The 13,587-nt window shown below is 53.8% G+C and overlaps 6 protein-coding genes across 6 annotated transcripts; 3 read left to right on the forward strand and 3 right to left on the reverse strand.

The window, feature by feature from the left end:
• Positions 1-78: 78 nt before the first annotated feature.
• On the reverse strand, positions 79-2,090 carry AYO20_03827 (hypothetical protein; the record flags this gene model as incomplete). Its single annotated transcript, XM_022642127.1, has 4 exons — positions 79-1,088; positions 1,144-1,459; positions 1,538-1,775; positions 1,849-2,090. 4 exons carry the CDS (start codon positions 2,088-2,090, stop codon positions 79-81), a joined length of 1,806 nt encoding a protein of 601 aa, XP_022501784.1.
• An 822-nt stretch (positions 2,091-2,912) lies between these two features.
• AYO20_03828 (hypothetical protein) lies at positions 2,913-3,692 on the reverse strand (the record flags this gene model as incomplete). Its single annotated transcript, XM_022642128.1, has 1 exon — positions 2,913-3,692. One exon carries the CDS (start codon positions 3,690-3,692, stop codon positions 2,913-2,915), a length of 780 nt encoding a protein of 259 aa, XP_022501785.1.
• A 524-nt stretch (positions 3,693-4,216) lies between these two features.
• Positions 4,217-5,768, forward strand: AYO20_03829 (hypothetical protein; the record flags this gene model as incomplete). Its single annotated transcript, XM_022642129.1, has 2 exons — positions 4,217-4,550; positions 4,621-5,768. The coding sequence occupies 2 exons, from the start codon at positions 4,217-4,219 to the stop codon at positions 5,766-5,768; spliced, it is 1,482 nt and encodes a 493-aa protein (XP_022501786.1).
• A 149-nt stretch (positions 5,769-5,917) lies between these two features.
• AYO20_03830 (hypothetical protein) lies at positions 5,918-7,315 on the reverse strand (the record flags this gene model as incomplete). The annotated part of the gene is made up of 3 exons (XM_022642130.1): positions 5,918-5,986; positions 6,185-6,291; positions 6,400-7,315. The coding sequence occupies 3 exons, from the start codon at positions 7,313-7,315 to the stop codon at positions 5,918-5,920; spliced, it is 1,092 nt and encodes a 363-aa protein (XP_022501787.1).
• Positions 7,316-7,719: 404 nt separating this feature from the next.
• On the forward strand, positions 7,720-9,035 carry AYO20_03831 (hypothetical protein; the record flags this gene model as incomplete). Its single annotated transcript, XM_022642131.1, has 4 exons — positions 7,720-8,004; positions 8,079-8,222; positions 8,313-8,721; positions 8,902-9,035. The coding sequence occupies 4 exons, from the start codon at positions 7,720-7,722 to the stop codon at positions 9,033-9,035; spliced, it is 972 nt and encodes a 323-aa protein (XP_022501788.1).
• Positions 9,036-9,838: 803 nt separating this feature from the next.
• AYO20_03832 (hypothetical protein) lies at positions 9,839-13,520 on the forward strand (the record flags this gene model as incomplete). Its single annotated transcript, XM_022642132.1, has 7 exons — positions 9,839-10,190; positions 10,276-10,515; positions 11,435-11,509; positions 11,564-11,742; positions 11,808-12,646; positions 12,708-12,847; positions 12,940-13,520. 7 exons carry the CDS (start codon positions 9,839-9,841, stop codon positions 13,518-13,520), a joined length of 2,406 nt encoding a protein of 801 aa, XP_022501789.1.
• Between the last annotated feature and the right edge of the window lie 67 nt (positions 13,521-13,587).

Consider the following 13,587-nt stretch of genomic DNA (forward strand, 5'->3'; position numbering starts at 1 on the left):
CTGTACACATGCTTCATAGCCCAAGTGCCCGTATTCAACTATGCGGTTTAAATATCATAGCTCGCTCTCTCCCCCCTTCTACACCCCATCTATCCGTATTCTATCCCGCACCGCCGCTCCCGTATCAGAATCAGCATCATGGTTGACGACAGGCGGCTGATCCACATTAACCAGGTAGTCGGCCGTGTGGTTGTCCTGCTCTTGTAAGACGGTCAACCCGTTCCCCAACCAGGACAGGTGATTGTGCTTTGTCTCGGAGCAGTACTCGTAGTCAAAGTCCTCCCAGCGCGGGTTCTCGTAGGACTTGACAATGTGAATGGCCGAACCGGGCCAGATGGTCACGATGCGTCCGTTTTCCTTGCCACGCTTCATCCACGACTTGCAGGGCTGTGTGTAGATGGTCTTGGTGAAGTAGGCGTCGGTGTGTTCGACGAACATGCGGATCGCCTCTGGTTTAGGGACCACGGCCTTGATGTATTCGCGTTGAGCCTTTTGGACCATCTTGATCATATACTCGCACGCGTACTCGATGACGAGTAAAAGTCCGCCCGTCCCGCAGGCGCCGTTGGGCCCGATAAAGCGCATCATGTTGGGCATCTCCGGGGGGAAAATTCCCAGATACGACACTGGGTCATCACGCCAGATGTCGTTGAGGTTGGCACCGTTCCTGCCGATGATAGGCATAGGCTGCTTCAGCGATGTATCGAATCCTGTGGCACAGATGACCAGGTCAACCTTGCGTTCCTTGCCGTCCACCGTCTCGATCCCGTTCTTGGTAAACCGCTTGATCTTGGTGGAGATAAAGTCCACATTGTCCTCTACGAGGGCCTCGAGGTAGCCTGGTCCGGGCGTCAGACGACGGCACCCGGGCGGCCAGTTCGGCTCCAGGGCTTCCATAATGTGTGGCTTTTTCGCCAACTTCTTCGCCATGGCCTCGCGGTTGATCGTCATGAACTCCTTTTGCACAGGTGAGTCGTGTAATGTGATTAGTGCCGCGGCGTTGACCATCTTTTCGATCTTGGTCCGCCATTCCAAGTAGGCCTGGGGGTCTTTGCGAAATAGCTCCAGTTCTTCAGGAGAATGTTTGACTGTCATGGACATATGATGAGCACCGTCCAGAGATATCAAAGGGTTGATACTCACAATTGCCTGTCGCCCCTCGAGCTTGGAGCTCTTCACTTCCAAACCCAATCGGAGAAATCCAGGTCTTGCTGCTCATATAATGGTCCACGCGCTTCGCCACAGGCTGAATCTGAGGGAGGATCTGGATCCCCGTTGACCCGGCTCCGATTAAAGCAATGTCAAGGTCTTTCATCGTCTCACTAGTTAGGGTCGGATCCCATCGGGCAGAGTGGACCATTCTGCCCTCAAAGCTCTCGCGTCCTTCGATATCTGGCCATTTCCAGTTGTTGAGAATGCCAGTGGCGGTGATGAGGAAGTGACACGAATCTCCAAATGACTGTATGGTTCCCGTAGTCAGTAATCAGGACCACTACCATGATGCATTTCATGAGGGGTTCACAAGTGAATTTGCTACCTTTCCCGTCTCGACATCCCTCAGGCTGACGTGCCACTTTCCCTCATCCTCGTCCCAGGTAGCGCCGATCAACTCGGTGTTGAACTTGATGTATTTGTACGCGCCGTATTTGTGGGCGGTTCGCTTGATGTATTGCTGGATTTCCCCGCCGGTGCAATAATATTCACTCCATTGCGTATTGCTCTCGAATGAAAATTGATATGCCGCCGACGGTACGTCGCAACGTACGCCTGGATAACTGGGAGGGCCCCGTCAGTGGCTCGGTCAAGATCAAGCCTGTCAAATGCCCGTGCCGATCGATTTGAACTTACTTGTTCTCGTACCAAGTCCCTCCCACCTCCGGGTTCTTCTCATAGACGACCAGATCTAGATTGGACACTCGTTGGGGGAATCTGATGGCGGTCAAGACGCCCGAGAACCCGGCACCGATGCATATCACCTTGACGGGCGGGAGGTCGTCAATACAGTGGTCATACAGCGGCGGTAGGTTTCGAGTATTCGCGCCATGGCTATTCGACGTGGAAGCCTCTTTTCCTCGATCGTTGATTGTCATTTTGTCTAAAGAGAAAACAAGGTACTGGTTGTGGATGTTGTAGTGGCTCAAACGGTTTGTCCTTTTTCGTCACTCCAAATTCAACATATAGACAGTCTCTGTCTCTTGACGTCTGTCGTACCGACGGCGGCAATGCAAGACCGAGAAACCCAAAATGCGCGGAATGCTTCTCGGGCGGTTCGTCCGAGGTGATAAGTCGCCCCCACTTGATCAAAAGGGTGGGGCGGTGTGTTTTCTATGCCCTGTTGTTCTAGATCCCGAGGACAGTTATGCATCGGTGGGGTCCCCGGAAAGCCTCATCTCGGGCAATGGTGCTTTGTTATTGGCCGCGGAATTGTTGTATTTCCGCTGCGGGATGAGGTGGAGAACGCCAAGCCCGGGGTGCCCCGGAGAAGGCGGCAAACAGGAATGGAATGGAAATACAAAGTGCAAGCTCTTTGGTACAGTAATGTATGCGTTACGGAGGGTCAGTGTAGTGTGCCCTGGACAAAGTTCTCTCTTGTGCATTCAATCGTAGCGCCGTACAAGGTACAGGCAAACAAGGTCCCTACAACGAACGTCAAGGCTTCGTCGCTCTGCGCTCCACTGCGCTTCATTCGCCCCGCGCCTCATCATGGGACGGTCTTTCAGCAGCAATCCCCTCTGATATTACCGCCGTGCATCTTCATGTATGCAATGCAGTAGTCGCCCTGGGTTATGCACAGGACTAGCATAGAATCTTTCTCTTCCTGTAGCTACTTTCTGGTCATGCAAATTGTATCCCTGTTGAAGCGAACACAAATCAATGTCAACGATCGATTGTCATGCGGCACAAGCAGGTCTTCAGAGGGTATACTGACCACCATCGCAAATCATACTCTGACCCGTAATGCGGTCTGAATCCTTGCCAGCCAGGAAGCTGACCAGGCCGGCAATATCCTCCGTTTGTAAATCCACCTGAAGAGCGCTAACTCGGTATGCTGACTTCTCGTACGCCTCGTCTATGTCTGAACTGCCCACGTTCTTACCCAGCTTCTCTGAGAACTGTTTCGACATATTCGTGGGCACTGAACCCGGGCAATATGCATTGGCTGTGATGCCGTACTTACCCAATTCCACGGCGCACGTCTGGGTGAAGCCCCGGACAGCCCACTTACTGGTACAGTATGCGGGACACTGGCCACTAGGACGGAAGCCTGATATCGAACAGGCTGCAATGAGCTTCCCTCCTTTGCCTTGCTTGACCATCTGTCTCGCCGCAGTAGTGTGGCAGAGGAAGACGCCACGCAAGTTGACGGCCATGGTCCTCTCCCATCTTTCTAGACTGATCTCCAGTACCGGCATCGTGTCGAGGATGCCAGCGTTAGACACCATCACGTTCACCTCGCCAAAGACCTTCACTGTCTCAGCAACCATGGCCTTGACCTGCTCTTGGTTGGACACGTCGACAGGGACGTAGTGAGCTTTTCTTCCTTTGGCTGTGATCTCCTCTACCACTCCCTCTGAAGCGGCCTGTTGCGGTGGAATGTCCGCTATCATGACGTTGAATCCATCGTCTGCTAGGCGAAGGGCGATGGCTCGTCCAATGCCTGACGCGGCGCCGGTGACAATGGCAACTGGCATGATGATATGTTGGAAGAAGTAAGGTCGAATAGCCGATTCGGTTCAATTGGGAGTGATTCCTTTGGGTAGGAGCGTCAAGTCCGTAGCCAGCCTCAAGGGGACAATGTCTGGCCAAGAATGCAAAATAAAATAATCAAAGTTACCCAGGGAAAACGGAATAGTGGTCATAGCCAGTAGAAGCCGGCTCGTTGGTTTGCGCGTGACGCATGCCAACGAATGGGCGAAAGCGTCCGAATTTCCGAGAAACAGCGGGATCAAGAGTGAGGCTTGGAACAAGACTATTATCCCATTCTTTGCCCAACCTTAACTGGGCCGCGCCGAATTCTCCAGGCGCGGGAATTACTTGTCCGTCTGCACAATCTGAGACGAACAAGTACGTTGGTAAAACAGGACTGACCGCTCGCCCCGAGAGAGACATGATATCGATGCCGAATCAACTCTCCTGACACGCTGCAGTAAACAGTCGACCATCACTTCCCAGTTGGATTTCTTAATAACCAGCGAAAGGGAACTGGCTCAGCACCATGACAGTCTCCCTGCAAAATGGCGCTTCTTACCCAAGCGACATCGAGACGCGGTTGTTCATCAACAACGAGTTTGTCCCTTCTCAGAGTGGCAAGAAGTTCGACGTGATCAATCCGGCTACAGAAAAGGTGACGGCATCGATATCTGAAGCCGACGCAGCAGACGTCGACGCCGCCGTGCGAGCCGCAAAGACTGCATTTCCCGCATGGTCGGCGCTCAGTGGATTCCAACGTGCAGCCTATTTCTACAAGTTGGCCGATCTCGTCGAGAGCAGCAATGGTGAATTTGCGAAGCTAGAGGCCGTGAGCATGGGCAAACCGGTGGGAAAATATAGTATGTCGCATTTGAACACAGCGTGTGTATGAGGTACTTGCTTTTTCTCTTTTGACTGACGATCTGGCAGCCGAGGGCACGAACATGGCCCGCTTCATCAGATACATGGCCGGCAAGGCGGCCGATGTCAAGGGAGAATCGTCGCTTCAGACGCCCAACTTTGTCAATTTCACCTTCCGGCAACCTTACGGCGTGTGTGCAGCCATCACCCCGTGGAATGCCCCCGTCACGGAATTGTTCTTCAAGGTCGCCCCTGCGGTGCTAGCAGGGAATACTATCGTGGTTAAATCGTCAGAAAAGGCACCCCTGACGAGCCTCCTAGTCGCAAAATTATGCCGGGAAGCTGGTATACCCGCTGGGGTGATTAACGTGCTGAGTGGAACGGGCCCGATCTGCGGCGCCGCGATAGCCTCACACATGGAGATTCGAAAGATTTCCTTTACGGGGTCCGCGAGGACGGGGAGAGCCATTAAGAAAGCCGCGCTGGAATCGAATTTGAAGCACGTCACGCTCGAACTAGGTGGCAAGAGTCCCCTGATCATCTTCGAGGACGCGGACCTCGACAGGGCCGCCAGCGCCGCCGCCTTTTCGATCCTTTACAACTCCGGTCAGGTGTGTATTGCGAGTACCCGAATCTACGTGCACGCGTCTATCCTCGAGCGGTTCTGCCAACTTCTCGTCGCGGCCGTGAGGAAACAGGGTGGAAACCCCTCGGAAGGGAACGACCCGTTGGCGTCCACCACAGTCCGAGGCCCCCAAGCAGACAAGGGCCAATTCGAGAGCATCATGACATACATCGCCGGGTCACGCAAGGCGGGTGATCAGATCCTCGTAGGCGGGGACCGCGAAGGCGATCGAGGGTTCTACATACAGCCCACCATCATCTTCGAACCCGACGAGCACAGTGCCGTCATGCGGGAGGAGATTTTCGGTCCCGTGGCGTGCGTCCGCAGTTTCCAGACCGAGGAAGAGGTGCTCCGCCTCGCCAACGACACCGAGTACGGTCTGTACGCGAGTGCCTTCACGCGCGACCTGTCGCGGGCCATGCGCATGGCGCGGGGGTTGGAGTCCGGCACCGTTGGTCTCAACTGTACCAGTCCGATGATGACGCTGGATATGCCTTTTGGAGGCATCAAGCAGAGCGGCGAGGGGAGAGAGAACGGTCAGCACGCTCTGGACGATTGGACCGAGCTGAAGACGGTTTATGTCGGGTTGTGAAGGAAAAAGCGGCACGAAAGCGTGGGGATCGGTTAATGGATATACATAGGAAGTAGGCAGTACAAAGATGGTTCAGACTAGGACTCATTCTGCTTTGTAGAAAAAAGGTACCCAGGTATCTCGTATGCTTTATTTACTATTCTATCACTCTACTCCAACTTTGTCATGTCCAGCACGACACGACCTTGAATGCGTCCTGCGTGCATTTCGTCAAAGACCTAGATTTGAAATTCACCAATGTCAGTTACTCAGTCGGTCAGTCCGTACATAGTAACTCGCATCATGTACCCCGGCGTTTTTTTGGCTTTCATGGGCTTCAAGGGTAGAGTCGTCAGAGACGAATACTCGACGAGATCGTAATGGTGATTATGGAGCAAGGCAGAGAGAATAATGGAAAAGGAGAGAGAGACACTCACCTGAGTCAGGTGGCTCATTGGTCGAACCGTGACCTGGGGATCGATCTGGCCTCGAGCGAGTGGTTTCAGGCATTCGACTGCGTCTTTGCGGTTGCCGATCATGGTGCCTTCCATCCGTCACGTTAGTTACACCTTTCCACTTTTGTGAGAGAGATGATCGGAAAGTTGAGGGCAACCCTGAAAGAAGGGGCCTAATTAGTTGATTTACTACTCACCTTTGATAGTCAACCGGTTCATAATCATGTTCGAAGGGACAGCACCCGCTATAGGCGGCGAGGACCCCTCCGGCAAGCCCACACATACGAGCGTACCACCATAGCGAACCAGGTCCAGGGCCTGATCGTACGATTTGGACGAGGAGTTGCTCACGAGGATGGCGTGGGCGCCGCCACCCGTGAGACGTTTTGCCTCGTCGGCCAGGGCCTTGTCGGCGCCCTCACCGCTGAATTTTGTGAAGTCGAGAAAGGCATCGGCGCCGATCTTGCGGCAAAAGTCCGCCTTGGAAGGGTGGTCGATGGCCAGGACATGTAAGCCCATGGTCTTCGCGTACTGTGTCGCCAGCGAACCCAGGCCGCCACCCCCTCCTGAGATGGCGACCCATTGGCCTGGACTCAGCTCGGCCCGCTGTAGGGCGACATAGACCGTGATGCCGCCGCAGAGTAGAGGGGCAGCCTTGGCCGAGTCGACGCCATCTGGGATGGGCGTGGCGTATTGGGCGTTCGTGACAAGGTATTGCTGAAAGGTGCCTGGGTGGCCCAGACCCGATACTTTACGGAGCGTGCATTTGCTCTCGTAGCCGTATAGGCACATCTCGCAGGTCAGGCAGGACGAGGCGATCCATTTGATGCCCACGCGTTCGCCCAGTTGTCGTGCCGTCACCCCCGGCCCCAGCTTGACCACGACGCCGACGCCCTCGTGGCCGCCAACCTGGCCTTCGGGTAGACGGACATGGCCCAGTGTCTGAGTGGCCAGCGAGTAGTCTGTGTGGCAGACACCAGAATGTGTGATGCGGACCAGGATTTCGCCGTCTTGCGGCTCTGGCACGTCGACGTCGATGATCTCGGTGGCCGTCGTGCCGGGGTTGGAGTATATGATGGCCTTGGCCTTTTTGGGCACCGTGAAATCGGACATGGTGAGATGAGGTGACCCTGCAGGGGTTGTGAGTGAGTAAACGGTGTATATGGGTTGGGGCAAGCAAGTGAAGCTTTTTGCTTGTGAACAGGACCTGTTCAAGTTCGCCAAGTGTAAATGGAATCACCCACTGTCGCTCACAATTAGGTGTCTAGGTAGGGGAGGGACCTTGGAGCAAGCACCACCAATGGCGGAGTAATGGTGGAGAGGATATGGTCAATTCCGTTTCTATAGAGCCACACACGAAATTCCGGCACACGCGAACCCGAACTGCCAAGGGGCCGGGCTTCCCCCCTCAGGGCATCCGAGCCCCATATGGAGATCAACCACGTTGATACGAGAATATGTACCTACTGAGTTACATGTTCACCAGTCAAGATAATATTCCTACTTGTGATAACAATATGACGAGACCTGCATTTGAAGATCTCCCTTTGCGTAAAGGCGACCCGCCCTTTTCCGCCTGGTCCCTGTACGGGCCGGACGACCAGTTGGGCACACTGAACATATTGACGCCAGACGTGGTGACGGCCGCGGCCAAAGAGATCACAACGGGTGTCCGCATAGGTCTCGATGCCCCCGTGGACTATCTTGCCCGGCCTCCGCACGACAGGAAACCCTTGACACACACCGTCATCCACAAGGCTCCTCGAGCTGTGCACGACGACTTGCTCGACTTCAACACTCAGGTGGGTTATTTAAGACCTTTTTCACTACTGACAGTGACGCGTCCCCTCGCTGATGGACTACCCAACTGTCACAGATATCTAGCCAGTGGGATGGATTCCGCCATTTCGGGTATCAAAGCCTGGGGCTCTTTTACAATGGTGCCAAAGTGTCGCAGTTGTCGGGGCCTGAAGCGACGGCGAATCTAGGAATGCACGGTATCACCACCTTTATTCACTCCGTATACTCCTCACCCTGCATGAGCTGGTCGATGGATACGTGACATGACATGGGTATTTCTGACATGAGACATCAAGCATGGTGTGCCCAGGGCATCGTCGGCCGCGGCGTCCTCCTAGACTACCTCCACTGGTCCGACTCCCAAGGTCAAACGTACGACAAACTCGGCGACCACGCCATCACGGTCGAAGAACTCAAGTCTGTGGCAGAGTCACAAGGGGTGACCTTCCAAAAGGGCGACATTCTGCTCATCCGCACAGGGTTCCACGCGGGGTACGAGGCCCTAAGCGCCGGAGACAAAATCAGCTGGAGTCATCAACACCCGATCCGCCACGTCGGGGTCGAGACGTCGAGGAGCATGGCGAAATGGCTCTGGGATTCCCAATTCAGCGCCTGTACCTCGGACGCCCCGGCCTTTGAAGCCATTCCGAAGCGGTCCACGGGGATTGACGATTTGTTCTTGCACGAGATTCTTTTGAGTGGCTGGGGGATGCCAATTGGTGAGTCCAGACCACACCAACTTTGTGTCTGTATGATAGACGATATGAAACACCACGTCCAGAGAAGTCAAGGGTTCATATCAAAGGAGGAACACCAGCCAATGATGATTCTGATGATGATGACGATGATGATGTGAACAGGGAACGAATGCCAGTGTCAATTTGCTAATTTCTGGATAGGTGAAATGTGGAATTTGGAACAGCTCAGCCGACACTGCCACCAGACGAAACGATACACGTTCTTCCTGACCAGTATGCCCCTGCACGTCGTTGGTGCGGTCGGTAGCCCCTCTAACGCAGTGGCCATTTTTTGAACTGATGTACGCCCAATTGTAGGGCATCCTTGGTTTCTCTTGTGTTTTGAGCAATTGACGAATTATGCAGAGGACAAACATCCAACGTCAATAAGAACGCAATGGATGGTTCGTTCAAGCAAATATCGGGGCAGGAAAACCTATCCACTAGACCCCGAATCGGGATGCCAAATTCTCGAGGCTCTTTATTGGTGTTGAAGATTCACCCGAGGACCTCTCGCAATGACGGCCTCACAGACGCCGGCTGATGAAGCGGCTATCTGACAGGCGCTGGTTGAGGGGTCTGTGTGGCAGGAATCACGAGAGATCTTCTCTGACCGCTGCCGTCTGTATATAAACAACCAGGCACCGCCCTGAGGCTCGGCATAGACAGACCTATTCATAATTTTGCTTATCCGCTGTTTGTGCAACAAGTTGGGCGCAAGAAGTAGGAGAGGCCAGTCAAACGACCCTAGACGACGGCCATTGGTACCTTGATACCAAAACTTAGGTAAGCTCCCAGAACCAACGGAATGTTCATCCGCGTAGCGAGTAACAAGTGGTGACCCGGCGGAATATGGTGGTTACCACTAACCGGAAATATCGTCATTGGAATTGGTGAGTTCCTTGCCTACCCGGGATTGAGGGCACCTCCCAAGATAAAGGTGAAGTAGCACTGGCGCGGCGTGCAAGGCACCAATCCAAGCCGACGGACCACAAGGAATAGAGTCCATTCACTGAGAGCACTCTTATAAATTTGTCCGGCCTTGATCTTGTTTGAACCTTATCCGAGAGGCATACGAAAACATTGGCTGTCGTACGAAATGGATGGCAAAGTAATCGCTATTACCGGTGGATCGAGTGGTATTGGCAAGGCGACTGCCCGAATCCTGGCGTCAAGAGGCGCCAAACTCAGCATCGCCGACTGGAATGCCACCTCGTTGGCTCAGTTGTCGGCCGAGTTCTCCTCCCAGTACCCCGACTTCCTTTACACGCAACTGGACGTCACCCAGCGTGCGAAAGTGGACGACTGGATCGCACATACGGTTCAGCACTTCGGACGTTTAGACGGCGCCGCTAATTGCGCAGGCGTGACCGGCCGTACGAACGATAGGCTGCCGCTGACAGAGGTCGATGATGAACATTGGGATGTTGCCATTGGCGTGAACCTCACTGGTATGACTATCTTCACAACTTCCCCCTCCCCCTCCTCCCTGTGACCCCGGAGGTATTCGAGCTCTGAATGACATACGTGGACAAGGCACAATGGCTTGTCTCCGAGCGCAGTTGCGAGCTATTGTCGACGGAGGCAGTATTGTCTCGATTGCCTCCGTGGCTGGTCTGGAGGGCATCGCGGGGATCTCACCGTATTGTGCGGCAAAGCATGGCATTATCGGCTTGACGCGGTCGGCAGCCAAGGAGGTTGCGCAGCGTCAGATTCGGGTCAACGCCGTGGCTCCAGGCACCATCAATACGCCTCTGTATCAAGACTCGATGAACGGTATAGCCGTGCCGCCTTCATGTCCCATGGGACGCGTGGCCGAGCCGCAAGAAGTGGCGGCGGTACTCACATGGCTGCTGGGACCGGAAAGCACATTCGTGACAGGATCGGTGTACACGGTAGATGGCGGCTGGCATTGCTGATGTTCACAAGATTAATTATATGTGGCTCAACGGAAACAGTCACATTAGCAAGATAAGAACAATCTTATAGAAATGATGCTTTCATCATCAAGAAATTGCCTTGGCTGGTTTGCGTGATGATCCCCGCCGACGAGACTGCAGACTCTGGCGATATCTTGAGATGTTCTTGTGCCATACATAGCATCCTCGTATCAGTCATCGAGCATCCGTCGTCTTGATGTGTCGCTAACCCCTTGCTGTCGGGCATAAAGCTGTGTGTACTGAGTAGTCTGATTTGATCATAGGACGGAATTGACACACGGAAAAGGAAAATACATACAGCAACGTGACTATCGGGTATTTGCTGTGTGACTAACAGAGTTTGCCAAGGCCAGGCCCTCGGAGGTATCGGCGTTAGTACGAGGTACTCGGTATGATTACCTCCTGTAATTCCTTGATTAGGTAGTAACTCATCTGCTCGTAATTATATAGTCGACTAGTCCTGGAGTTGCTCCATCGAGTCCCTATCAATACTACATCCGCAACCTGAGCCTGATAATTCCGCCACGGGCAACTTTTGAGATCGTGGATCCAATTTTTTCAAACCTAGTGAGTAAGTGAGTGGCTTAGAATGGCAGGATCGACTTCGAGATGGTCTGCCCGAGGCACACGGCCAGTCAGGGTCGCCAATTGTTCTGGTGGAAGAAGTCAGTTTCTCTGTCCCCGTCCTACTCGAGCTCGAATCCGATACTCTCTCTGCGTACATATGCGAGTGTTCTGACTTGACGAACTTTAAGATGACCCTGGCTATCAGATGCGACGCCAGGCAGAACAAGGGGACGTGGATTTCATCACAGGAGACTACCTTGCGGGTACGCGAAAGCTGTTCAGCACCGGTCTCACTCGCTCGTACTGAACCGATACAGAGGTGAGCCTGGCGGAAAATGCAGAGGCCATGCGCGCCGGGCAGCACGATGGCTGGTTCTCTACATGCTGGGATGGCATCGAGCAGAGTCTAGACGTCGTCGCGGAGAAGAGTATCAAGATCATCGTCAATGGAGGAGGGTTGAATCCCCGTGGTCTTGCGGAAAAGGTCCAGCGGCTGGTAGGGACAACTTCGCCGACGGCCTCATCTCCATTTTACTGCTGCTGATGGTGACCATCTTACAGATTAGTGAGAAAGGATACCTAATCAACGTTGCGTTCGTGTCTGGTGATGACGTGTTGCCCGAAATCAAGGATCAGCTTCAACGGACAGGAGAGTTACCACCACATCTTGACTCCGACAACACCGAAGTCCGCCTCGATGAACGGACGCTGACGTATCGAGACCTGAACCGTAAGCCGCTCGTCGCTGCAAACGCTTACCTAGGTGCTCGAGCCATCCTCGCGGCCCTCGACGTTGGCGCGGATATCATTATTTGCGGCCGTGTGGCCGATGCGTCCCCAGTCATCGCCGCGGCGTGGTGGTGGCATGGTTGGCAAGCGACCGACTATGACCAGTTGGCCGGGGCATTACTTGCTGGTCACCTCATCGAGTGTTCCGGATACGTGACGGGTGGCAACTTCTCGGGATTCGACGCCTTTGACCTGGACTTACTGGTCGACATCCCATTTGGAATCGCCGAGATCGCCAAAGACGGCAGCTGCGTGACCACTATGCATGACACGGGAAAAGGAGTGATTAATGTCGACGTCGTTCGTTGTCAACTATTGTACGAGCTGCAGGGCGCGATCTATCTCAACAGCGACGTTTCGGCGGACCTTACAGATGTGAAACTAGAACAGGATGGGAAAAACCGCGTCCGTGTCACCGGCGTCAGAGGTAGTCCACCACCGGCCACGACAAAACTGGGTATCTTCTACCGTGGTGGGTATCAGTGTCAACTGCTGCTCAATGCCACAGGCTACAATACGGCACTCAAGTGGAAATTGCTAGAGAAACAGGTCAAGTACGTCCTCAACCAGAAAGGCAAGCTGGAGGATTTTGACGTGATCGACTTTCAAGTGTGAGTTATATCACCCTGTTCCCCGACTTGTTGGTCCGGTAGTGACAGCGGGATTATGCAGCGTCGGGACACCTGAAGCAAACCCGCGCACTCAACTGAATAGTACCACATACTGTCGCATATTCGCTCAGGCAAGCGATGAGGCCACAGTAGCGTGCCTTCGAGCCGCGTGGGCTGAATTCGTCATGCAACATTTCTCTGGTTAGTCTGTCCACAATGTGCTTCCACGCCACGTCCCCAGTGCGCATGAGTTGGAGAAGCCCCTAAAGAACTAATTCTTGATGGTGATACAGGTCTTCACTACGCGCTAGATTTCCGTACCGCAGCTCCAATACGCTACATCGCATACTACCCAGCATTGTATCCACAGAATTCTCTAAAGGAGTTTGCCCATATCTTAAAACCCGACGGCTCGATTGGCCAGACTCTCCCGGCGGGCCACCCACCACGGTACGAAGCCGTCGAGAAGAGAATAAACTTCGACACGGAACCAACGTTTGTCCCCTCGAGAACCGAGACCAAAGTTGTCCGTTTAGGCGACGTGGCCCTCGGCCGATCCGGCGACAAGGGTGCCAACATCAACTTTGGCATTTTCCCCAAGACGTCCAAGATCTGGCCGTGGTTCCAGGGCTTCATGTCTCAAGCTCGTTTACGAGAATTGATCGGCGACGACTGGCGGGACAGATATTTCGTCGAGAGAATGGAGTTCCCGGGCATCCACTCGGTGCATTTTGTGGTTTATGGCATTCTGGATCGTGGTTCGAGCAGCACCGTCGCCTTGGACAATCTGGGCAAAGGCTTCGCAGACTTTATCAGGGACAAATGGGTGGAAGTTCCCGTAGAGATTTTGGACCAGTTATCATCAACATCATGATAGAAGCAATGAAAAAAAAAGCCGTCTGCAAAGCTCTCTTGGGCATTTTTGGGGGGCTTTCAACACG

This window comes from Fonsecaea nubica (genome assembly GCF_001646965.1).
Source record: "Fonsecaea nubica strain CBS 269.64 chromosome Unknown Scaff19, whole genome shotgun sequence".
Taxonomy (NCBI): domain Eukaryota; kingdom Fungi; phylum Ascomycota; class Eurotiomycetes; order Chaetothyriales; family Herpotrichiellaceae; genus Fonsecaea; species Fonsecaea nubica.